Source organism: Loxodonta africana, chromosome 25, assembly GCF_030014295.1.
Source record: "Loxodonta africana isolate mLoxAfr1 chromosome 25, mLoxAfr1.hap2, whole genome shotgun sequence".
Taxonomy (NCBI): domain Eukaryota; kingdom Metazoa; phylum Chordata; class Mammalia; order Proboscidea; family Elephantidae; genus Loxodonta; species Loxodonta africana.
In genome coordinates, this window is record NC_087366.1 from 26472728 (window position 1) to 26500082 (window position 27355).

Sequence of the window (27355 nt, forward strand, 5' to 3'; positions counted from 1 at the left end):
AAATAGATTCATAAAGATACAGAGTGGGTATAAGTGGGCTGTTTTCCTGATTTTTAATATATTGTTTCAATATGATCCTGTCCCAAAACAGCTACGTATATGGCTCCTTAGACAATTCCACTTCTAATATATTATCTGGCAACTTATACGACATCTTAACATCAGTTATTTCACATGATTTCATAGGGATTCCAAGTGAAGGCTGGACAGATACTATACGTAGTGACAGTGTAGAATCAGAATTTGAACCTAATTCTTCTGGCATCATTTTGTCTCTGTCTTCCTTTGCAGCTTCCTCTTTTGAAAACGGGCACAGCTCTACCAGAACCAGGAAAAGGCTGAAGAGAGAAGATCAGAAACTATAATACAAAATGGAGGCTGCTGGGAAGAACAGGATGGGCTTGCAAGAAATACACGCTCACAGAAAGAGCAGAGTCAATAAGTAGGTCAATGGGCACTCAATTTTAATCACCCCACACAAAGGAAATTAATCCGTTCTGTGCAAAAGGAGGCTCTAGGTGTGGTCTTTATCCCCAGCAACATTCTCTAGAGAATAAAATGTTCTTAGTTTAAGTGGAACCTAGGACTGTGGACTTTGGCAGAATTGATAAATAAGGTTTTATGAAAGAGAAAGGAAAGAAGGAAGGAGACGGGGGGAGAAAGAAAGGAAGGGAAGGAGGGAGGGAGAGATGGAAGATCAGAGGAAGGCAGGCAGGCGGGAAGGGAAGAAGGAAGGGAGAAAAAGAGGGAGGATAACCTTATTTTAAAAAGGACTGTAACATATATGATCTGATATTATCCCAGTATTCATGCATGAAATGAACACTCACTTCAATTCTTTTCTTCCATAACATGAGGGAAACCTTTCCTCTCCACCTCTCTCTCCCTCCCTTCCTTTGCCTCTCTCCCTTCTTCCCTCTCTGTCTCCATGCTGGGAAATAAATGTGCTCTACTAGACAAGTATTTGATAGAATAAATATTTGTTTCTACCCAGTTATAATAGAAAATTTGTATATTTGTGTAAAATGTTGTAAGCAATCTGCAAATTAGATTATTATTTCAATAAATAAACGTCCATTGAGCCCCAGCTGTTTCAAACCCTGTGTTAGGTGGCTAAAATACAATGATGAAAAAGAAAATACTTCAGCATCCATGTAATCATAGTGTATTGAGACAAACACACACAGGAAAACTAATAATTTCTATGGGATGATAACTGGTAAAATAGAGACCACAGTATGGTTATACAACTCATATGTGGTTGGGGAAGGGGTGGGTGGGTGAGGTGCTAGCTATTTAACACTCCAAACAGAAGGGATATCTGGAAAATATGCTGAAGGATGAATAGGAGTTAGCTTAGAGCAGAGTTTCTCAACAGCAGCACTACTGATGTTTTGGGCTAGATAATTCTTTGTTGCAGGGGTTGCCCTGTGCAGTGTACCATCTTTAGCAGCGTCTCTGGCCTATACTGGAAACCCTGGTGGCGTAGTGGTTAAGTGCTACCACTGCGAACCAAAAGGTCAGCAGCTCGAATCTGCCAGGCATTCTTTGGAAACTCTACAGGGCAGTTATACTCTGCCCTGTAGGGTCGCTATGAGTCGGAATTGACTCGACAGCACTGGGCTTGGTTTTGGGTTTTTTTTCTTTGGCCTATACCAATTAAATGCCAATAGCAATCATCCCTCCCCCAGTTGTGAGAACCAAAAATATTTCTGGACATTCCAAATGTCCCCTTGGGGGGAAAAAATAGGCCCAATTGAGAATCATTGTCTCAGAGGAAATATTGAGTGGGTTTTGGAGATTCAGAAAGGGTACCTAATGTAGAGAGATATAGGTGTATTATAATCAAAATAGATAATATTTATTAGGCACTATTATGTACTGGAGCCCTGGTGGAGTAGTGGTTAAGAACTTGGCTGCTAAACAAAAGGTCAGCAGTTCAAATCCACCAGCTGCTCCTTGGAAACCCTGTGGGACAGTTCTACTGTGTCCTATAGGGTCACTATGAGTCAGAGCTGACTCAATGGCACCTAACAACAACATTATGTACTACACATTAGTCAAGCAGGCTACCTACATTATCTCATATTCCTCCTATGACCTTATGAAGTAGGCATTACTACTTACCCCGTTGCCCTTTCAGTTGAGGGTAGCAAGGCACAAGAAGACTAAGAACTTGCCCAAGATCACCAGCAAGCAGGACCAGTATTTAGTTGCAGATCAAGTGGGTCCAGAGTGCAAAGCCCATGCAATTTCCAGAACACGGTATCACCGTGAGTTGATGTGTCTGGAGCGAAGTGCACATGCAGGGAATTGAAAAGACAAGAGGCTGAAAGACCAAGGCCCATTTACTACCTACAAAAGAGTTGGATTTAAAAGTGAAAACAATAGGGGGGTTTCCTGAAATATGTTTGGCAAAAGAGGGACACAGTAGAAAGAACCCAGTGGCAGCAACAGAGAAGATGAACTGGACTAATGGGCACAGATCTAGAAAAAGGAGAACTGAGGGGAAACTACTGTAGTAGCCCAGGTGAGCAATGTAGAGGCTCCAACTAGGGGGGGAAATAGTAGGACTGAATATCTGGTCCAAAAAAAAAAAAAAAATTGTCATTGAGTTAACTCTGACTCAAGGTGACCCAGTGTGTGTCAGAGTAGAACTGTGCTCCACAGGGTTTTCAATCATTGGTTTTTCCAGAAGTAGATCACCAGTCCTTTCTGCCGAGGGGCCCCTGAGTGGACTTAGTTAAGTATATTAACCATTTTTACCACCCAGGAGCTCCAGGAGTGAATAGAGATACTCATATAAAAAGCTGGTGGCTGATTGGCCTGGTGACTGTTGGAACACGGCCACTGACTGTCTCCAAGTGATTTGTGAAGTATGAATCTCAATGATTTGTCACAGGAATGGCATGTTTCCCTTCTCTTTTCTTTTTCATTCTGTTTCCCATCCTCTAAGTTTGCACCTAATTATCTTGAGGCCACACCGGCAGCTCCTGCTTTCTGCTTTACTCATTCAGCAAATAGTCACAAAGTGGCTGATAGCTCACAGCTAATGCTCCCACTTTATAAGCATCTATTATGGGCCAGGCATGGTGCTAAGTGCTTTATGTGCTTTTTCATATTAGTCCCTCATAACAACTTTTTATGATAGCTTTAGCGCCCCCACCTCCCATTACAGGTTAACACACATGGGCTCACACCACTCAGGCGTACCAGGATTTGAGCCTAGATTTGTTTGATGCCAAAACCTTTCTGTTAACCAAGTTGTCATCCCTTACCTGTCTGCAGCTTACAAAAGAAATAAAAACGCAAGAAGCCTGAAGGTCCAGAGGGGCAAATGCAAGAAACAACTAGAAAATAGAATTTAATGTATGAACAAGTTTGGATTGTGGATATTGCGTATGTTCTTGCTGATGGAATGGGAACTTACATGACAATACGAGGATGTCATTTATTAGAGAAATAGGAGCCCTGATGGCGTAATGGTTAAGTGCTCGGTTGCTAACTGAAAGGTAGGCAGTTCGAACCCACTAGCCGCTCCCTGAGAGAAAAGACCTGGTGATCTGCTCTCATAAAGACTGCAGCCTAGAAAACCCCATGGGGCAGTTCTACTCTGTCATATAAGGTTGTTATGTGTGGGAATCAACTCAAGGCATACAATAACATTATTTAGAGATTTTACAGAAAAAAAAAAAAAACCCTAGAGCTGATCCTTGGAGAATGTGAGATGCACAAAATGGTGGGGAATTGAAGTAAAAATTTCTGTGGCAAAGGGGAGCAACACAAACAAAGGTGCAGAAGTGACATGAAGAGAGACTTTGCTGGGGGGACATCAGGTCATGGCTTCTTTGCCTTGGGCTTATTGGGAGAAATAAAGAATGAGATATTCTATTCTAGTAGCTGGATGGTAAAATTGAATGTCTAAAGGGGGCATCTTAAAATTATATTCCAAATTGGAAAGTCAGAAGGAAGACCCTTTTTAGCCACTGGGCAACAAAGTGCCTCATTTGAGCTCAGGTTGCTGTGCTGCACGTTTGAAAGCTTCCTCTCACCTACCTACCCTTCTTTGCTTTATCTTGCCCCCAGGTCTGTTTGCCCTGTCTGCCTTCAACACTCTTCAGTTCTCCCTAATATATTTAGCTGACCTTTTCCAGTAGAGGCCTGAGTGTCTGCCAAGTTGCCCCTAGAACATGCCAGGCTCAGCCTCTCCTCTTTCTTTCTCCCTCCCTCTCTGCATTTCTTACTAGTTATTTCTTCAAAGTTGTTCCTCCATTTCCTTCCCTGTCCAATTCCCCTTCCTTTCCTATGGGTGTTGATTCTCCCTTCCCTTCTCTTCTTTGTTCCACCCCTCTGGGTGGTTTTTCCTCTTTCTAGCCTTTGCTGGGAGACCAGAAGCCAAAATCTAATGTTTCAAAGCTTGTCCAACCCAGAGAATTTTAGGAAATAGCGTAGAATAATCAGAATGTAAATAATGTTGGCTAGAATTATTCCTGGACAAAAAAAGCCTCAAATTAGGGATCCACACGCCAGGAAACTTCTTGTCTGCTCCCATAATGGATAGGGCAGAAACTGTCAAACCTTAGTGGTCATCAGGATCACTGGAGACCTTATTACAACAGACAGCCCTTCCTCACTCCCAGAGTTTCTGATTTGGTAGATCTATGGTGGGGCCTGAGAATTTGCCTTTGTTACAAGTTTCCAGGTGATGCCAATGGTGGTGGTCCAGAGGCCACACTGAAAACCACTAGAGTGGATACAGCTAGCAGAAGGCCAAGGCTCAGCTGTGCCTGGGCAGTTGAGCAGAGTAGTCATCAGAGGGAATAAAGTTCTGTTCCTTATCACATCCACAAAGGGCTAGAGGAGACTTGGAAGTTCTAGATAAGGCACCCAGAAGGTACGCTGGTGTGTAGGGAGGACGGCAGGACAAATGGGGAAAGCTCTGTATTGTAACCTTCTGGGAAACACCAAAGTCAGCTCCAAACCCTGTCTTCCAGCCTCCCACTTGCAACCATGCATAGAAGCAGCAGAAGGGAATTCTCAGGATTACTTTGATCTCTTCTCAGCTCCCTGAGTCCTCTGTTTATCTCCCTCCTTCCCTGGCCTCCCTTTCCCCCTTCTCACCCCCTGCCCAGAGGATGATTCACTCCCCTCTCAGCCTCCTTCCCACCCCGCTGCCATCTGTTTTTCTCCTGATGGCAGAAGAGGAGCTATTTTGTTGGCCTCCACCATAGCAAAACACACTCCATGCTAACTAACACTGTTCAGAATGCTTTTTTTTTATTGCTGTCATTTCCCCACCCAATTTTCCCTTTTCTCTCAAACCCCACCCTTTACCCCTCTTTGGCCTCATATGCATCCTGGTTTCCCAGAATTAGATCAAGAGAAGCACAGACATACAGAAGAATAGAGGGATTAACATGCATGTGGGTTGGGCGTGTGGTGGCGAAAAGGGAGGGTGCTGGAAATCAATGGCAGTTAAAGGCTCTCTCTGTAGCACAGAAGAGGAGCCAGAATTACCCAAGCATCGCTACAAAGTGGCTTAATTATTTCCAGTGAGAGATTTGGATGACAAAACCTATTGTGACTGAGATTGGAATATTTATATTTGTCATCAGTTATTCTCTGGATGAAAGGGCTTATGTCAGGGTGGGTGGAAACTATCCATCCTTGTTCATGTCAGGATTCCAGGGTTATCATTCCTCAGCAAGTCTCTGCCTCATTCTTGACTGTTCCTTGTAATAACTCCAGTTAACCTAGCTAATGGATTCAGAGCACCCCAGATCCACCACTGGTAGAGGAATCCACTGTGTGAAGAAGTAGACAGATTTCTTGAGGTAGTAAAGTCTCATTTGGATTAGTCAACCAGTGGACTCAGGTCAGCCTCAGCAGTGGCAAACACAGGATACCTTCAGGACCCAGGTGCTTAATGTAAATGAGGGAAACCCACCAGGTAAGAAGCCATAGGAAGAGGTGAGGACAGTGATGAGGTGGAGAGCAGCTGTCCCTCTGAAGCTGTAGCTGCTACTCAGCTGTAGCTGCTAATTGTTGCCATGATTGCCAGATATTCTTAGTTTTCAAGAGCAAAGTCTGCTCAGAGTTTTATATTTATTCATTTATTGTGTGTGTATATGTGTGTGTGTGTGCGGGGGGGGGGGAAGAGAATATTTTCTATACACATATGAATTTTAGGTGAAAGTCCCAATTTTTAAACATTGGCAACCAAAACAAGGTTGTTTTTAGACACTGAGCTGGCCAAAAAAGCCTGTCCGTGGGCCATCAGTCTGCAAAACCTTGATCTAACTAAGGTCTAGCAGGGCCCACTTACAGGATCCCAAAACCATAAATAACCCAAGCTTGCTTTTTAACTTATTTTTATTAAGTCATTTCAAATGGAACCCTGGAGCTTTTACTTTAAAAGGTCAGAAACACGAATTTCTGTAAAAGTGGTGTTGCAAAGCTAAATTTAAACAAGATTAAACTAAAAGTGGAGGAGTGAGGTTGCAGGGGAGAGCAGAATGTAGATTTAGACAGACTCAGGTCCCTGTGAGTTGAGCAGACCAGGGTTCTCTAGTCTGGGTTTGGGGTGGTGGGGAGGTCAGCTTACCTCACATGACTGGATGCAGTGGATCAGGAAGGGGTCCGGGTGCCACTGCCGCCGCCCAGTGCACACGATGCTCTAAAGGAGAAGGAGGAAAGGACTGTAAACAAAATCAAAGATAGTCGGTCCATAAGAGAGGAGGCAAATCCTGAGCTTACTCTACCATCCCAACCCCATGCCCTGAGTAGCAAGACCCTGGCCTTACCCTATCAAGAGACCCAAGGCTGTCTGGCATTTCCCATGGCAATATGCCTAAACCTGAGGGATGACAAAACCTGCTGTGACTGAGATCGGAATATTTATATTTGTCATTGGCTATTCCCAGGATGAAAGGGCTTAAATCGGGGTGAGATGGAAACTACCCCTCCTTGCTCATGTCAGAATTTCAGGCCCCTTCATAATCCCCTCCTTCTCTACCTAAAAACCAAATAAACAAACCCACTGCTGTCAAGTCGATTCCAACTCAGAGTGATCCTACAGGACAGACTAGAACTGCCCCATAGAGTTTCCAAGGAGCTCCTGATGGATTCAGACTGCCCACCTCTTGGTTAACAGCTGTTGTACTTAGCCACTATACCACCAGAGTACCAAAATTTCCACAGTGGTAGAGGTATGACTAAAAAGCATTCTAAATATTACAATGCATTTAATTTGGTTTTACTCACAATATTTCCTCAATTTGTTTTGAAATTTTGTTTTGAGTTTTAAATAATGTTACAGGAAGTTGTGACATGGTTGTGTTGATCAAGAAGTACCATCTATAAGGGATCAAATTGACAACAGCAACTCAAAAGGATAGGAAACTTAGTGGGCAGTGAGTTTATGTTAATGAGGGAGGAACAACTCAGAAAAGAAGGGTGAGAATGGTTGGACAACCTGAAGAATATAATCGATATCACTAAATTGTACATGTAGAAACTGCTGAATTGGTGTATGCTCTGCTCTCGACAACGAAAAGAAAAAAAAAGTACTAGGGGCTTTAAAATGCTGAAAAATGTATCAGTACAAGAAATAAGTATCTTCAACTAGAATGGATCTCAGAAATTCTAGATCATAAAATGTGAGTGCCTAAGCAAGGACTGGAGCTAAATTGCACTCTCTGTAACTCTTGTTAGCAACATTTATCTCTTGTCCATACACTGGGCAAATACAACTGATGTGAAACCACTGGGACTCAAAATGGTGCCAACATTAAAGCTGATGTGAGAGCACACACATCATGAAACACCAGTGACCAGGGACTCAGTAAATGGTCCCAAATAGAATGGGAGAAAAATGTAGAACAAAACTCAAATTCCTAAAAAAAAGAAAAAAGGTCAGACTTACTGGACCAGTAGAGACTGGATGAACTCCTGAGATTATCGCCCTGGGATATCCTTTAAACTTGGAATTTAAAACCACTGCCAGAGATCACCTTTCAGCCAGGTGACAGATAGGCCCATGAAATAATAATATCACCTGTAAGTACTATGCTCCTCTAAATAACCATCAGGATAAAACCGAATGGTAAACATTTTCCCTAGACCAAACATGAGAAGGTAAGGGGAGACAGGGAAGTTATGTTAAGGGAAACAGAGCAACCAGTACAGAAATGGAGTGCTGATGTATTGTGAAAAACGTAACTAATGTCACTGAGCAATATGTATAGAAATTGTTAAATGAGAACCAAATTTACTGTGTAAACTTTCACCAAAAATGCAACAAAATACTTTTTAAAACCTTCATATTGTAATGTTAAATAAAAAAGAAAGATACAAAACACTATATGCAATATAATCCCAATTAAAAAATAAATGTATTTATACATGCATGAAAGAAGCTGAAAACAAAAAATAGCGGCCATTATTTCTGAGTTGTAAGAAATATACTTTTAATACATTTGCGTATTTGCCACACTTTCTAAAATAACTTTTAATGATAAAATATTATTTAACCACTTTAAATATAACCAATTTTGAAATGTTGGGTCAGGAATACGCAACCTTGGGTTAGCAACATTGCATTACTTATGAACAAACCAAAAAACCCACTGCTGTTGTGTTGGTTCCGAATCATAGTGACCCTGAAGGAGTGGAACTCCCCCATAGAGCTTCCACGGCTGTAATCTTTGTGTGTGTTTTGGGTGAAAGCTTATTGTGCAAATTAGTTTCTCATTCAAAAGTTTATACGCAAATTGTTTTGTGAGATTGGCTGCAATCCTGCAATGTGTCAGCACCCTCCCCCTTTCCCTTTCCACCCCAAGTTCTCTGTGTCCATTCATCCAGCTTTCCTGTCTTTTCATTTTTGCTTTTGGGCAGGTGTTGCCCATTTGGCCTCCTATACTTGATTGAGCTAAGAAGCACGTTCCTCACGTGTATTGTTTGTTTTATAGGCTTGTCTAATCTTTGGTTGAAAGGTGGACTTCGGAGTGGATTCAGTCCTGAGTTAACAGGGTGTCTGAGGGTCATAGTCTTGGGATTCCTCCAGTCTCTGTCAGATCAGTAAGTCTGATCTTTTTTTGTGAATTTGAATTTTGTTCTACATTTTTTTTCCAGTCTGTCTGGAACTCTCTATTGTGATCCCTGTCAGAGTGGTCTGTGGTTGTAGCTGGGCACCACCTAGTTCTTCTGGGCCCAGGCTGGTGGAGGCTGTGGTTTATGTGGTCCATTAGTCCTTTGGATTAATAATTTCCCTGCGTCTTTGGTTTTCTTCATTCTCCTTTGCTCTGAACATGATGGAACCAACAGATGTATTTTAGATGGCTGCTCACAAGCTTTTAAGACCCCAGACGCTACTCACCAAAGTTGGATGTAGAACATTTTCTTTACGATCTATGATGTCTCCTGAGACCATGGTCCCCAGCCCTCAGCACCAGTAACTCGGTCCCTCAAGGTGTTTGGATGTGTCTAGGAGGCTTCCTTCTCTAGCTTTGCAAGGCTATAATCTTTGCAGAAGCAGACTGTCACATCTTTCTCCTGCGGAGCAGCTGGTGGGTTTGAACTGCCGACCTTTTGGTTGGCAGCTATGTGCTTAACCACTGTGCCACCAGCGCTTCTTATATGAGCAAAGGAGGAAAATAAAAAAAAGTAATATTCAACAGGGCATAATTTGCTTTTTTCCAGCTTGATTAAGCTATAATTGCCATATAATAAATTCTACATATTTAAAGTATAAAATTTTCCAAGTATTATTTATATTCTCATGAAACCACTGCCACAATAAAGGTAACTAATGTATCTATTAACTGAAAAAGTTCCCTGGTACTCTTTAATAGCCCATTCTTACTAGACTCAGGCAATATATATATGGCGTAGTGGTTAAGTGCTACGGCTGCTAACCAAGAAGTCAGCAGTTCAAATCCGCCAGGCGCTCCTTGGAAACTCTATGGGGCAGTTCTACTTTGTCCTATAGGGTCGCTATGAGTCGGAATTGACTCGATGGCAGTGGGTTTGGTTTTGGAACATATATATACACACACACACACATATATATATAGTCTTACTTTTTTTTTTTACCTCAGCATAATTATTTTGAGATTCATCTATGTTGTGTGAATCAATTGTTCCTTATTGCTAAACAGTATTTCATTGTATGGCTGTTCCACAATATGTTTATCTACTCAATTGTTGATGGATATTTGAGTTTTTTCCAGTTTTGGTTATTACAAATAGAGCTGCCATGTACATTCATGTATAAATTTTTGTGTAGACATATGCTTTCGTTTGTTTCTCTCTCTCTCTTCCTCTCTCTCTACATATGTACTCGCAGATAAATATACACTTACACATATGTATGTCTGCAGGTGTATGTGGAGAGACAGACATATAATTAAAAAAGATACGCCAGTGATTCTCTCATTCCAAATGGCCATTTTCACGTAATAGCCCATGGAAACAAATATTCAGTCATCTACTCTTTGCTAAAATAATAATAACTCATTTTCACTGGTTTTTTTCTTTCAATATTTTGATTTTAAGATTTCAAAAGTTGCACTACAGGACAAGAAAAAGCCCCATAGCAGGTTTCAAAGAGAAAAAATGAAGTTCTCACCAAAGCCTGCTACCAACCCACCCTTCTGCACACTTTCTTTCATGCTCACATCTTAACTTAGTGCAATAGAAATTCAGGGCAGTAGGAAGAAAAATAATACATGGTGTAATATGAGCTTTATATAAGACAGTCCCTCTAATAATTGGAAGTCACACATTTTAGAATGCTCGACCTGTATGATAACTAGATTGGAGATATTTATTGGAGATTAATATGTTGTTGTTGGTGAGGTGCTGTTAAGTGGCTCTGACTCATAGTGACCCTATATACAACAGAACAAAACACTACCCAGTCCTGCACCATCCTCACAATCTTTGCAATGTTTGAGCCCATTGTTGGAGCCACTGTGTCAATCCATCTTGTTAAGGGTCTTTCTCTTTTTCACTAACTCTCTACTTTACCAAGCATGATGTCCTTCTCTAGGGACTGATTCCTCCTGATAATATGTCCAAAGTATGTGAGATGAAGTGTCCTCACTTCTAAGGAGCATTCTGATATTCATGGCAGCCCATGGTATATTCAATATTCTTCGCTAACACCATAATTCAAAGGTGTCAATTCTTTGGTCTTCCTTATTCATTGTCCAGCTTTCTGCATATGAGGTGACTAAAGATATCACGGCCTGGGTCAGGTGCACCTTAGTCCTCAAAGTGACATCTTTGCTTTTCAACACTTTAAAGAGGCCTTTTGCAGCAGATTTGCCCAATGCAATATTCATTTGATTTCTTGACTTTTGCTTCTGTGGGCATTGATTATGGATCCAAGTAAAATGACATTCTTTACAACTTCGGTCTTTTCTCTGTTTACCATGATGTTGCTTACTGGTCCAGTTGTGAGGATTTTTGTCTTCTTTATGTTGAAGCTTAAGCCATACTGATGGCCGTAGTTTTGATCTTCATCAGTAAGTGCTTCAAGTCCTCTTCACTTTCAGCAAGCAAGTTTGTGTCATCTGTATAATGCAAGTTGTTAATGAGTCTCCCACCAATCCTGATGCCTCATTCTTCATATAGTCCAGCTTCTCTGATTATTTGCTAAGCATACAGATTGAATAACTATGGTGAAAGGATAGAACCCTGATGTGCACCTGTCCTGATTTTAAACCACACAGTATCTGTTTGTTCTGTTTTAATGACTGCCTCTTTGTTCATGTGCAAGTTGTACAGAACAACGACAGCAACAACAACAACAGCAATATAAATATATACCTCTTGGTTAGTCAGGAGGTTGAAAATCTATAATATTTTACCAGAATATTACCATACACTAAACTCTTCCTTCACAGTTTTCTTTAAGGGGAAATAAATATTATAAACCCACACATATTTTGATATTCAACATTCTAAAATTAATAATGTAGAGGCTAACTTGGCTTAAGTTATCATTGCACTAGGAAAAAAAAAAGATTACCAAAGCAAATAAACAGTATAAACAAATACAAGGGTGTTCAGCCTACTGAAAAAAATCTTCCTGCACTTAAAGTCATTTAAGCAGATCCATTTGCATATAAATAATGGCTCTGCTGACTATAAATGATTATTGTTTAGTTTGTAAAGCAGGTTCTACTATAACTCTACTTAGCAGTGGTCATGACTTTTATTTAAATATCAATGTTTTATACTTTGTTTCTTTTCCCAGATAGTAGTAATGGCAAAAATGTACAGTAATTTGTACCCTTGAAAGCGAAATGCACAGCAACTTTATTCCTCTTCATAGCACTGCGTTCACTGAAGACCCCCATGTTCCCACCTCAGTCAGCCATTTAGTTCAGACCAAATGTGCATATAGATCACTCAGTATGAGCCAGATTTTCCAGTGATCAGAGAGATCTGAAGATCCACAAACTTAGTCACTGCCCCTGAAGAGCTCAAACTCTGGTTGGGAAGGTAGTTGGAAAACTGTAATTCCTCAAGACAAATGGATATTTAGCCTTGGCAATCTCACATGATGACCACAGCCAGAACTCGCCACAACACTTTGAATTGACTCTATCAGCTCCTCTTGTACCTTCCCAAATATCTGCTCCATCCACTGCTTTTATAAATGCAGAGGTTTTGGTCTTTTTACTTCCTTTAGAAATTCTAAAAATTTATTACAAGCAAAAAAAAAAAAAGGGGGGGGGAGGTAAAATGGTAGGAGTAATAGTACGATCAGTGTCAGAACCTGTCTAACTTTAGGGAAATAGTACAAATCCAGGCCAACCCAAGTCTGATCTCTATGAGGTGGAGGTCAGACATATCTCTACTCTCTAAAAAAAAAAAAAAAAAAATCTAGCCTTTACTAATTCTGACACCAGCCATTCCTCTCATGGCACTCTCTACTTCTTTACTGGGTTCAATAATCCATTGCAACGGACACACAGAACTCACAGACCATACTTACAGTTAAGTGATTTATTAAGGAACAGGGTACAACTCAGGATCAGGATCAACAGGCTACAGCTCAGGATCAGGATAAAGCAGCATGTAGGCAGAGTCTCCCTTCTTCTGTGCAGAGCAGCTCTCTCAGCTCCTCCAGGTCTCTTGAGGACAGGCTCCTCCCAGCCCCCTCAGGATAGGCTCCTCTTGGCCCTGCCGTCTGTTGCCACTGGCTCTGCCTCTGCCTCCCTTCTGGGCCTGTCACTGTCTTCAGCGTTACATGCCTTGACCAGTGTTAAGGCTCTTTTAGGTGGTTCCTTACCTCCTCTCTTTCTCTCTGCTTCCTCTTTCTGCTTTACTTCCTTCTATTTCTTCCTGATATTTCTCTTCTTGCTTCTTTCTGTCTGCCAACCTCTGTGAGGTTAGCTGTATATATACACAAACTCATCATAAATTTCAAGGCATGGCCCTCCCACCAGGGACGTCAACTGACCAATCCCCTCTCAGTAGGCCACAGATACTTAATTTGCATAGTAGGCACGGCAGGGCTACAGCTCAGATAATTTGCATAGTCTATTGACCAATCCCTGCAAGGTACATACCAAGCACAGGGCAGGCTACAGCCCAGGACCAGAAAAAGTATCAAACCAAGATTTTTATAACTTACCCAGGAAATATCAATCAACCTGTACAAAAATAACAAAACCTCTGGGGTAGAAAACTAGAGCAAAAGTAACTCCTCAGGGTTACTTTTTTCCTCAGGGGAAAAATTTCTCAGGCTGTTTTTCCAAAGAATAAAGGCAAAAGGCCACGTAAAGGAATTCATTTCACCATAGAAAGAGAAAAAGGAAGAGTATCGGTCTTTACTTTCAATTCTTTTCCTCCAATGTTCTTTTTCCCTATAATTTCTGATATACTTGTATTTTATGTAATTTTATTATTAGGTGATACATGTTCATGGTATAAAATACGATAAGTATTAAAAAAAAAACAAAACTCATTGCCATTAAGCCAATTCCAACTCATAGCGACCCTACAGGACAGAGTAGAACTGCTCCATTGGGTTTCCAAGGAGCAGCTGGTGGATTGGAACTGCTGACCTTTTGGTTAGCAGCCGAGCTCTTAACCACTGTGCCACCAGGGTATAAAAGGAAACAAACATCAAGAAAATAAAAGGTCATTAAAAAGATAGGAAATAAAGAAAATACCAAAATGGATGTCAGAAGACAGTCTGAAACTTTGCTCTTGAGTGCAGAGTAGCCAAGGTGAACAGAAGAAATGATGAAATGAAAGAGCTGAACAGAAGATTTCAAAGGGTGGCTCAGGAAGATAAATTATTATAATGAAATGTGCAAAGACCTGGAATTAGAAAACCAAAAGGGAAGAACACGATCAGCATTTCTCAAGCTGAAAGAACTGAAGAGAAAATTCAATCCTCCACTTGCAATACTGAAAGATTCTATTGGCAAAAAAGAAAAAAAAGAACTACAAAGAAAGTATCAAAAGAAGATGGAAGGAATACACAGTCACTGTACCAAATAGAATTGGTCAATGTTCAACCATTTCAGGAGGTAGCATATAATCAAGAACTGATGGTAATGAAGGAAGAAGTTCAAGCTGCGCTGCAGACATTGTCAAAAAACAAAGCTCCAGGTATTGACGGAATACCAATTGAGATGCTGCAACAAACAGCTGCAACGCTGTTAAGTGCTCAATTGTCCATGTCAAGAAACTTGGAAGACAGCTGTCTCACCAACCAACTGGAAGAGATTCATATTTGTGCCCATTTCAAAGAAAGGTGATCACACAGAATGTGGAGATTATTCAACAATATCATTAATGTCATATGCTAGCAAAATTTTGCTGCAAATAATTAAAAAATGGTTGCAAGCAAACAGCAACAGGGAACTGTCCGAAGTTCAAGTCGGATTCAGAAGAGGATGTGGAACAAAGGATATCACTGCTGATGTCAGTTAGATCTTGGCCAAAAGCAGAGAATGCCAGAAGATATTTTATCTTTTACCTGCGTTTTATCAACTACATGAATTCCTTTGACCGTATGGATCATAACAAGTTATGGATAACACTGGGAAGAATGGGAATTCCAAAACACTTAATTGTGCTCATGCAGAAACTGTACATAGATCAAGAAGCAGTTGTTTGAATGGAACAAGGGGATACAGTGTGGTTTAAAACTGGAGATGGCGTGCAGCAGGGCTATTTTTTTCACCTTATTCAAACTATATGCTGAACAAATAATCTGAGAAGCTGGGCTATATGAAGAAGTATGTGGCATTAGGAATGATGGAAAACTTATTAACAACCTGAGATATGCAGATGACACAACCTTGCTTGCTGAAAATGAAGATGACTTACTGATGAAGGTAAAAGACTACAGCTTTCAGTATGGGTTATACCTATACATAAAAAAACAAAAATCCTACCGACTAGACCAAGGAAAACATCATGATAAATGGCCAAGAAATTGAAGTTGTCAAGGATTTCATTCTTCCTAGATCAACAGTCAATGCCCATGGAAGCAGAAGTTGAGAAATCAAATAATTTATTATTGCATTGGATAAATCTACAAAAGATCTTAAAGTGTTAAAAAGCAAAGATATCACTTTGATGACTAAGGTGCACCTGACCCAAGCCATGGTATTTTCAAATGCCTCATAGGCATTTTTTTCATAGGCATGAGGAAATTCAACAATGATGAAGGAAGACTGAAAAAGGTTTGATGCATTTATATTATGGTGTTAGCAAAGAGTATTGAATACATCATGAACTGCCAGAAGAATGAACAAATAAGTCTTGGAAAAAGTATAGCCAGAATGCTCCTCAGAGGCAAGAATGGTAAGAATTTGTCTCGCTTACTTTGGACATGTCATCAGGAAGGACCAATCACTGGAGAAAGACATCATGCTTGGTAAGTAGGGAGACCCTCAATGAGATGAATTAATACTGTGGCTGCAACGTTGGGCTCAAACACAGCAATGATTGTGAAGATGGACCATTGTGCCACTAAGGCTCCACATAACCACATATGCATATAAATTTTTCATTTCCAACACAAATTGTAGAATCCTATAATTTTATTCTGTACTTTGGTTTGTTGTTGTTTGCTTGATTGTCTTATTTCACTTATTTTGGGGTTCTGTTCATTTCAGGATATCTAGAATGTTGTATTTTATTGATTGCATGGTGTTCCACTACATGTATGTACCCTAATTTATTTAACTAGATTCATATTGATGAGTATTTAGTTTAATTCTAGTCTTTTACAATAACAAAGTTTATGTATAAGTAATTTCACATGTGTGTAAGTATATCTGTTGAATAAATTCATGATGGTGAAATTACAATGTCCATTGTGTTGATTTTTTTTATTTTCTATAATTCAGTTTTGAGACTAATCCAGGATGGCAATCCTTCTTAATCTCCGAAAACATCACAAAATTTGGGTACCTGTCTCCTATCCCTTTCTAGATTGCAAAATCCTTGAGAATAGAAACTCTTACCCCCTCATAATTCCTATCTCAGTTACTTACACAGGGGGGTATTTAACAAGTATTTGCCAACTGCTAAATGGGATGCTGTGTCTCTAGGATTCTTCTCTATCTTCTGCCCTATGAAAGTCACCCATCCCATAAAGATGTCCTTTTTCTGTAAAGATATGCATTTTTCATTAATTGAACTATTAACTGATCATTGTTACTGTTGTTGTTAGGTGCTGTTGTTTCTGACTCATAGGGACTCTATGTACAACAGAACGAAACCTTGTCCGATCCTATGCCATCCTCATAATCATTGCTATGCTTGAGCCTATCATCGTAGTCACTGTGTCAATCCATTGCATTGGGGGTTTTCCTCTTTTTCACTGACTCTCTCCATTAAAAAGCATAATGTCCTTCTCCAGGGACTGGTTCCTCCTTATAACATGTTCACAGTATGTAGAGATGAAGTCTCACCATTCTCATTTCTAAGGAGCATTCTGGCTGTACTTCTTCCAAGACAGATTTGTTTGCTCTTTTGGCCGTCCACGGTAGAGTCAATATTCTTCACCAACACCATAATTCAGAGGAGTCAATTCTTCTTCAGTCTTCTTTATTCATTGTCCAGCTTTCATATGTATATGAGGCAATTGAAAATATCACGGTTTGGGTCAGGAATACCTTAGTCCTCAAAGTGACATCTTTGCTTTTCAACACTTTAAAGAGGCCTTTTGCAGCAGATTTGCCCAATGCAATATTCATTTGATTTCTTAACTGTTGCTTCCATGGGCGTTGATTATGGATCCAAGTAAAAATGAAATCCTTGACACCTTCAATATTTTCTCCATTTATCATGATGTTGCTTATTGGTCCAGTTTTGAGGATTTTTGTTTCCTTTATGTTGATTTATAATCTGTACTGTTGCCTGTAGTCTTTGATCTTCATCAGTAAGTGCTTTAAGTCCACTTTCAGCAAGCAAGGTTGTGTCATCTGTGTATCACAGGTTGTTAGTGAGTCTTCCATCAATCCTGATGCCACAATCTTCTTCATGTGGTTCAGCTTCTCAGATTATTCTCTCAGCATACAGATCGAATAGTATGGTGAAAGGGTACAATCTTCACACACACCTTTCTTGATTTTAAACCACCTGATATCCCGCCTCTTGGTCCATGTACAGGTTCCTCATGAGTACAATTAAGTGTTGTGGAATTTCCATTCTTCCCAATTATCATAATGAAGAAAAATTTCATATGTTTCTCAAGACCTAAATTTTATGGGCACATTTGTGGTGGTGAGGTGAAAAGATGAGAAAGAAACAGGAAGAAAAGCAATAAGAAGAACAGGCAGAGGAGAAAGGCTAGCTTCTGTTAAGAAGAATATGATTTTCTTATTTTCTGGAATACTTTTAATAAATTGCAATCATATATATTACATTTACAAAGTTAAAGTTATGAAGAATAATAGAAAGAAAATGCTTATATCCTCTATCCGGCTTTATCAAATTTTAACATTTTGCCATTTTTTGCTTCCAGAGTATTATAAGTCACTACAGATTAAATTAATGTCTCCCACACACACCCCTCCTTCATTCTCCTTCCTTATTGGTAACGATTATTTTGAATTTGTTAATTAGTATTCCCATGTGTTTTTTATATGATTACAACTATTACTATTACAGTATCAACTTCTCAGATGAATTGATTGTGAACAACAAAGTGTCAGTGATTTATTTTCAACTTTCCAAATGGACAAGACTCATGAGAAGACCAATTTAAAGATTTTGTCTTGGCTGGGACATTTTATAGGATGCTAAATTTTAAGAAAGCAAGAAGACAAAGGAAAAAGGAAGGGAGGGAGGGAGGGAGGGAGGGAAGGAGGGAAGGAGGGAAGGAAGGAAGGAAGGAAGGAAGGAAGGAAGGAAGGAAGGAAGGAAGGAAGGAAGGAAGGAAGGAAGGAAGGAAGGAAGGAAGGAAGGAAGGAAGGAAGGAAGGAAGGAAGGAAGGAAGAAAGGAAGAATGGATAACCAGTTAAAAATAATTACTAAAACAGTTGCCATAAAGTTGATTCCAACTCATGGCAATTCTATGCGCTGGACATTGCTCCATAGCCTTTTCAAGGCTGTGACTTTTCAGAAACAGACTACCAGGCCTATCTTCTGAGATGCCTCTTGGTGTGTTCAAACGGCCAACCTTTCAGTTAGTAGCGAGTGCTTAACCATTTGCACCACCCAGGGATTTCTTAAAAGTAATTAGGATGGTTATAAAGGCTGTGTGAAGGCTGTTGCCTGATTAAATATCTGGTTAATTATCACAAGATTGATGGCTAGTTAACATTAAGGTTTAACAGATAAATTGCTCAATTATTTATTTATTTTTTAAATATTTATCATGCGTTAAGTGAAAGTTTACAAATCGAGTCCGTTTCTCATACAAAAATTTATATACACCTTGCTATATACTCCTAATTGCTCTCCCCCTAATGAGACAGCATACGCCTTCCCTCCATTCTATACTTTCGTGTCTATTCAGCCAGCTTCTGACCCGCTCTGCTCTCTCATCTCCCCTTCAGAAAGGAGATGTCAACATAGTCTCATGTGTTTACTTGATCCAAGAAGCTCAGTCTTCACCAGTATCATATTCTATCCCATAGTCAAGTCCAATCTCTGTCTGAAGAGTTGGCTTTGGGAATGGTTCCTGTCTTGGGCTAACAGAAGGTCTGGAGACCATGACCTCCGGGGTCTTTCTAGTCTTAGTCAGACCACTAAGTCTGGTCTTCTTACAAGAATTTGGGGTCCACATCCCACTGCTCTCCTGCTCCCTCATCAATTTTTTTTTTTTTTAAAAATCAGGAATAGTTACTTTACAGAATGGGCTGCTAATTACATCAGACCACAAAGTTCTGCTGCTGCCCAGGTTTGTGATAATTTTCTTACTACTACTTAGGTGTAGTCTCTAAGTAAAATACAGTATTGTTTTGCATATTTATTTGAACTTGGGCACACTATCCTGCAATTTGGTGTTTGGTTTCCATTCCCCCCTCCTCCAGGTCCTTCTTATCTCTTCTTCTCTAGTGAGGATATAGGACTTGATGCCCTAGAGACTCATTCAAACTAAGAGAGAATGATTCCATGACCGATGGATGCATGGTTTGTAACCAATGTCACTAGAGTGGTTACACATAGTTGTACCCATCAAGAGTGCTCTTTGGAGGCAGGGGGATGAGGATTAGCAGACCAGAGGGAGGGTGAGATCATTCAGTTGGAAACTGTGGCTCCTGGAGGGTACTATTGTCTCCTCTTCTATTTCTCTCTTCCTTTTAAAACATTTTATTTTTATTAAAAAAAAAAAAAAAAGAAACTATTAATCCTTTTAGGACCAATTTGGGAAGCCAAAGTCAGAAATTTTAAGATTTGATGTGACTGAGCAATTCTGTTGAAGAGCTAAGGAGTTGAGACATGGATTTCATGTAGCGTTGAGGCTCTTTGCAAATCTAATGTGTGTAACCACAGGAAAATCTCATTAATTTGGACCCTCTTAATTTATAATTACGATATTTCTAAAAAAAAAAGCATTGTTTAGCCCATGAAAAATGAATTTATGGAGCAAAATAATAGGGGTAATGAGATGGTATGGAGGATGCTTTGTATCTCAGAAGGAAACACTGTTTCAAATACATTGTATAGAAACTTATTTACATGCAAATAATTGCCATATTATGTTAAAAAAAAAAAATCTCTCCATGAAATCAGATTCCTAAAGGACCACTACTTTACAAAGTCAGTTAAAACATTCAGCTTTCCTACTGTAAAGTCATGAGATACAATAAAACACTCATTTGATGCAGTGGTTAAAGACAATCATAAAAATCCAATCTTACATATGTTTTTTGGAAAAAGAAAAAGGTTTGTCTTAAGAAATGACTCTGGAGGTGGGAGCCATTCTTGTGTATGAGGTATTTGGTTTCATTCAGCAACCACGTTCTGAAATGATTTTTCGTTTCATCTTGTATGAGATACTAGGAATGAAGGACGAATAAGATATCATTCCTACCCTCAAGAAACTTACAGTTTAATGAGGAGTTGGGATTATAATAGGAGTCCCTGAATGGTACAAATGATTAGTTTGCCAGGCTGCTATTTGAAAGGTTGGCAGTTCTAGTTTACCCAGAGGCGCGTTGGAAGAAAGCCCAGTGATCTACTTCTAGAAAATCAGCCTTTGGAACCCCTATGGCTGCCCCTGGCTGTCCCAACTGCCCAGATCACATTCCTCAGTCACTTTGGCTGGCAGGCATCTATTGGACTACCAGCAGTCTGGTATACCTCCTTCCTGTTGGGACATTTTTCTGCTGATGTTCTCACCACCAAAACTTGTACCACTGCCATTGAGTTGATTCTGACCCATAGCGATCCTATAGGACAGAGCAGTAGAACTGCCCCATGAAGTTTCCAAGGAGCACATGGTCGGTGTGAACTGCCGACCTTTTTGTTAGCAGCCGTAGCACTTAACTGCTACGCCACCAGGGTTTCCGTTCTCACCACAGAAAGGTCTAAATTCTTGGGTATAGTAGGACTGGGTGGAAAAATCATTGAATGACAAAGACCCAGAAAGTCCATTTGGGAATTTTCAAATCCTTACCTATTATCTTCCAGAGCCAGCATGCCCTTGAGACATTTAAAAATAAAAACATTTTTTCATTCTTCCCATCATCTAGTCTCATAACAAAAGCTGTTAGAAATTGTTTCTTTAGTTGGAGATGTTCCATTAGAAAACATGGAATGGCCATTAATTCTCTTCCCAACCCAGTTTCTAAAAAAAAAAAAAAATTCCCATCGAGTCGATTCCGACTCATAGCAACCCTGTAGGACAGAATAGAACTGCCCCATAGCGTTTCCAAGAAGTGGGTGGTGGATTTGAACTGCCGACCTTCTGGTCAGCAGCTGAGCTCTGACCCAGTGTGCCACTAGGGCTCCTCCAGTTTGTTGAAGAGGCAGAAAAAGAATAAAGAAATGATCTACATGTTCCTGTCTCCTCACAAAAATCAAACCAAAGCAAAAAATATAGAAAAATATTTTTCTTTCTCATAGCGATAGCTACTAATAGCTTTTCAGAGATGGAGAAAATCTCCAAGGGAAAGATTTGTAATAAGTTAGTCGAAATCTCATTTTTACTTACTTTAGAACTAAATGCTAGGAACTGTATAAGATATTCCACGTGTTATTTTTAATTTTGATAACAACTCTGCAAACTAAATAATATATCCTCATCCTTGCAGTTGAGTCATCAGAGATCCAAGGGGTAAGTCCTACTGTATTTGAACCCTGGGTGACTTCACTTTTCTTTTTATGCCAGTTGCTACCTTGTTTTTCATCAAAACCCCAAACTATCTAAGTCCTAAGAAGTTCTCCTTTTAATCAAAAGAATATTACCTAGGAGTTAGGCATTATTTACAGGAATAAAAACCAATAGAATCCCCAAACAAAGGCAAATAAACTCAGAAGGCATCTAAAAAGTATACTTGATTATTCTTTAAAAACAAACAAAAACCTCTTTCACAGTAAGGAAAATCAGTATTATAAGGAAATATCTTTTCTATATTATTTTTTTAGATTCCACGGGGAGGGGAAGGGGCTGTGGGGATGAGGAGGTTCTTGTAGCTGAGAAGAGTGACTTGTTTTCTATTTGACAGGCAAACTAAATATACATCGGAAGAATGACTGAATGGATAGATGGATGAATAAAAAGACAACCAAGTACTGAGAAGGGGATGATGTAGTTTCAACCTCCTAAACGCTGGAGTCAGTTCATTTGGGTTGTAGTTCTTTCTCCATTTTCTGCCAGCTGTGTAACATTCGACAGATCATCTAATTTATCTGCAAAATAAGGATAATAAAATCTTCCTTTCCTTGCTGACTGATTTGTGAAGGGACTCAAATGAAAGGGTATATGGAAAACTACTTTGAAGATATTAAAGTGTTACCCAAATGTAAGGTATCATTTTTTATTACAAAGAATGTAGTTATTGGAGGCAGAGTAGAGAAAATGATGCAATTTAATCCATTGCTCTGTAGCCTTGCCAGATGCAAAGGTATTTGAATTATGGAAGATAGTAAGGATTTGCATGAAATAGCCAATCATCATTTACTAAACAAATGAACTATGCCCCAAATAGCTGTTGCTTGTACTTAAAATACTTATTTTGCCATTATTTTATTTTATAATAGCAGCTTTCTCAAAGTGTCATGGTGGAATTACCAGGACTGCTTGTTAAAGATGTATGTTCCAAGGTATCACCAGCCTTTCTGAATGGTAGAACCTAGGTCTGTTCCTTCTTTACAAACTATGCAGGTAATTCTTAAGGAAACCAAAATTTAAGATTGAGTACAACATGGACCAACCCTCAAGATAAGTCAATTTGTGTTGTAAGGATTTGGCTTCATGAGAAATTTCATTTAATACAACTGCTTTGGTTTATATGGCATTTCTTCTTGTTTATGAAGACAAGGTTAGATTTTATGCCCCTTAGCCCTGTGATAGACATTTTGAGATCATCTGTGGCCGGTGCATAATCTCATCTCAGAGGGTCTGAGGTTGCTAGTAGACAAGAGCAATACTCTCATCCTCATTTCCTTTGCTCCCATTGTCTTACTTTTCTTGTTTTTCTTTTACATGCAACTTCAATTTCCTAAACATGGAGTATCCCATGTACGTGTTGTAAGCAATACTCCTTAATTATGCAATATTTTTGTTTTTCATGCAATATCTATGGAATTGCTGAAAGAGCTCAAGTAACAGCTTGTTTCGCCACCCTATGACAATTAACGTTGACTACTGAATTATCATTTGGTTTGGTTTTGGCATAATGGATATTGATTTCAGGGCTCAGGAACACATAAAAATGTTAATTGTGTTTCAACTTTTGAAATTCTGTCCTTTGAGGGCTTTTATTCTCCCCAGAAACCAATTACCCTTATAAGGAAAGGGGCAGGCTTACTTTCTTTGATAACTCAACCCTTCCCCTACATTGTTGGAAGCAGCTAATTTAACTACTTAGTTTTCATATAGCAATATGACACAAATCTCAAAGATCCCACTAAAGTAATCAGGCCTCCAACAACTTTGCAAACTGTGGCCAGCCATATAATTTAGTTGTGACCCCCAATCATAAAAAGCAGGGCAAATGAAAAAAGGCAGGCGTTGGGAGAAGCAGCCTGCCTCAACTCAACAGTAACGGTTACTATGCACAAGCTCCTAATTAAGTTCTATACAGATATTTCTCATCTCACTCCACATTAGCCTTACGAGATAGGTATTATCCAGGGCTTCCAACTGATTCTTTTCAGTTCATCATGGCTGAGAGAGTGACGTCGAACAGACCCGAATTTTTAAAATTTGGGTGAACTGGAACTATAACCGGAACAATAACGAAGCCCTGCTAGAAACTTAAATCTCCCTCTTGGAAAACAAGCACACTGTACGTATTACATAACAACCAATTTCTTGCCCATCAGATTTTGGCACAGAGTCAGAATTAGCAGTGTCCCACTCAAAGACGGCGGCCGACGGCGCGCTCTGAATGTGTATTGCGCTCCTCAATCCTGGCAATAATTCAGTCTCACACTTTAGGCTCTTGGAAGACCTCACTATGCCTCTTCAGAGTCTTCCATTCCAGGGCTTCAACCCTTAATTTTTCCTGTTATGGTTAAAGTTCCAGACCACCCAAATTTAAAAAATTCGGGTCTGTTCCGGTTTTGCTTCATTGGCCATGACTGGACTGGTTCGAAGCCCTGGTATTTTACCCATTTTACACATGAGTAAACTGAAGTACAGAACAGTTAAAGTTGCCTAAGGTTACACAGCTGAGGAATAACAGAGGTGGTGAGTAAAAACCCAGTTTGCATTTGTTTGTTTTTTTAAATCATGTCTTTTCCTTTCCAAGGTCTACAGTCTTTCTGTAATATCACTGTCCTCAAAAAAACGCCTGGACAACCAATTTTCCAAAACCAGGGATTTACTGACTAGATCACAGTCATGATATAGATGATAATGTTTGATGCACTAGCTAAAGGAGAAGAAAGTATTCTGCTTTTCCTCTCTGGGTGAGATATGAAGGAAGTGAAGGAGCGAGCTGTGCAGGCATCTGAGAGAGGAACGCGTAGGCAGTAGGAACCACACAGCAAAGATCCTGAGGTGGGAGAATGCCTGGTATGTTCAAAAATCAGCAAAGAGAATTTTGTGGCAAGATTAGGATGAGCCAAGGAAAGGGTGTAGGAGATGAAGTCAGAAAGGTAATGGTGGGCTGGGTCATAGGGCCTGTAAGATAAAGAAAGGACTTTGGCTTTTGCTCTGAGGGCGACTGGTGACATTGGAGGATTTTGAGCAGGGGAGTGACTTGATTGACTTATATTTTAGTAGGATATCCCTGGTTGCTATGTTGATAATATATTCAAAAAGGGCAAGAGTTGAAACCAGAAGGACAGTTAGAAGACCACTGCAATACCTTGCATAAAAGATGATGGTTAACTAGTGTGGTAGTAGTAGAAGTAGTGAGAAGTGTTCAAATTCTGTACACATTATAAAGATAGAGCTATAAGACCTTCTGATAGATTGGAAGTATGGTGCAAAAAAAAAAAAAAAAAAGAGTCAAAGATGATTCTATTATTTTTGACCTGAGGAATTGGAATAATGGCATTACCACTAACCAACATGGCAAGGATTGCAGGACAAGCAGGTCTGAGGTTGAGGTGAGGGGTTTGGGACATGTTTAATTTGACATGTCTATTTAACATCTGGAAACCCTGGTGGCATAGTGGCTAAGTGCTATGGCTGCTAACCAAAAGGCCTGCAGTTCGAATTCACCAGGCGCTCCTTGGAAACTCTATGGGGCAGTTCTACTCTGTCCTGTAGGGTCGCTATGAGTCGGAATTGACTCAACAGCAGTGGGCTTGGTTTTGGTTTTTTAGACATCTAGGTAGAGATGTTGAGAGGCCAGTTAGATATATTAGTCTGGGGTTCAGTGAAAAGGTCCAGGCTAGAGATAATGTCGGGATCAACCATCTGCATGTAGATAGTATGTAAAACCATGAGACTGGATATCAATTAGAGAAGGACAGTAGAAAGAAGAGTAGAAGTACACAAAGACTAATCTACAAGACATTGTTTAGAGATCAGGGACAAATGAAGGAATTAGCAAAGGAGAAATAAGTTGGAGTGGCCAGAAAGATACATGGAAAACCAGGGAAGTGTCTTATCCTACAAACCAAGTTAAGAATGTATTTCGGTGCTGTAGGTGGAGAACTGATCTTTAGATTTAACAACAGGGACATCATTGACTCTTTAATGAGAGTGGCTTCAGTGGAGTTGTGGGGGGCATAACCTGATTAGAGGGGATCAAGAGAAAATGGATGGAGAGAAATTGAATTGAGTAAAGACAGAAGAAGATAGAAGATATAAAAGATAGAAGGAGATAAGATACAAAAACCACTTGGTGTCAAGTTGATTCAGACTCATGGTGACCCCATGTGTGCCAGAGTAGAACCATGCTCATAGGGTTTTCAATGGCTGATTGTTTGGAAGTAGATCACCAGGTCTTTCTTCTTAGGTGCCTCTAGGTGGATTCGAACGGCCAATCCTTCAGTTAGCAGGTGAGCACATTAGAAAAGGAGCTGGCCTTAACTAAATCAAGGGTAAGTCTTCCACAGTAACAGGGGAGAAGGTGGGGCATTTAAGCATGGATGCAGGGACGAGGGAAGGTATGGCAGTAGGAATTTGTAGGAGTTCTCTTCCAATCACCTCCTTTTCTTCAGTGAAATAGGAAGTAAAGTCATTAACTAAGTGTGATGATAGGAAACTCACTGTGGTCAAGTAAAGAAGGTGGTAAAGACGAGAGGAAAGAGGAAGTTTAAAATAGATGTTTAGTAAAGCAGGAGAGAAAATGAACTAAAGGAATGCCATATGATTGCTGGGTGGCCAGTGTGGTCCATTTGAGATTAGTGATCATGGCCTTAAAATGACCCTCGTCGGCGTAGATGTGCATGTTCATAAAGTATAGAGTCTGCACATGGTGGGGTATAGCTAAGAGAGTACTGTGAAGCAAGAGGGTAAGTGATTTGATGGCGATTGTACATGGAACGCAAACCGGATAAAGAGGGAGATGAGGATATGAGAGGAGTAAGGGAGAATGAAAACAAAACAAAACAAACCAAGCCTGTTGTCTCTGGGACCTATAAGACAGAGTAGAACTGCCGCATACAGTTTCCAAGGCTGTATATCTTTACTGAAGCAGACTGACACATCTTTCTCCCACAGAGCAGCAAGTGGATTTGAACTGTTGACCTCTCAGTTAGCAGCCAAGCACTTAATCAATGGGTAGAAGTTCCCAGTGGGAGCTAAGTATCATTTGAGTCAAGATACTGAGCTGAACACACAGAAGTTGGTAGTCAGTCAGAGTGAAATATCTGAAAGTGAGATAAAGGAGAAGCCAAAGAGATTAGTAATGGTCATATTTCAGCCCTAAACTCTAGTGTATGGGTATGGGGGTGAAAGGCTGAGTTAGGGCAAAGCAAAGATGATCAGAGAAAAGGAGATCGATCATGGAACTAAGAAGTCAGGTTTTGGAAGACTGAAATGTGTAGATGTTAAAACTAATAAGAAGTATGACCATAGGGGTATTAGCAAAAGTGACTATGACCCTGAAGATAAAGTGTTAAAGAAATAACTAGGGGTGGGGAGTTGGCTTAAAGGTCAGAAAATGACAGTGGCAATGAGTATGGTGAGTGGTTTATTCCGTAGGCATGAGATTCAAACGTGGGTGAGTTTAGGGAGGAGGGAAGGAGAATGGCTTAGAAGTGGCAACGAGGAGGGAGAAGAAAACCTTCTAATGGG

The 27355-nt window shown here is 39.9% G+C and overlaps 1 protein-coding gene across 1 annotated transcript in view; it reads right to left on the reverse strand.

Moving 5' to 3' along the window:
* The window catches only part of PAPPA2 (pappalysin 2), a 341782-nt gene that overhangs the window by 36087 nt on the left and 278340 nt on the right, over positions 1–27355 (reverse strand). Inside the window, exon 20 of the mRNA XM_003410880.4 lies at positions 6605–6676. Within this exon, the coding sequence (XP_003410928.2) occupies positions 6605–6676 (72 nt within the window). The remainder of the gene's footprint in view (positions 1–6604; positions 6677–27355) is intronic.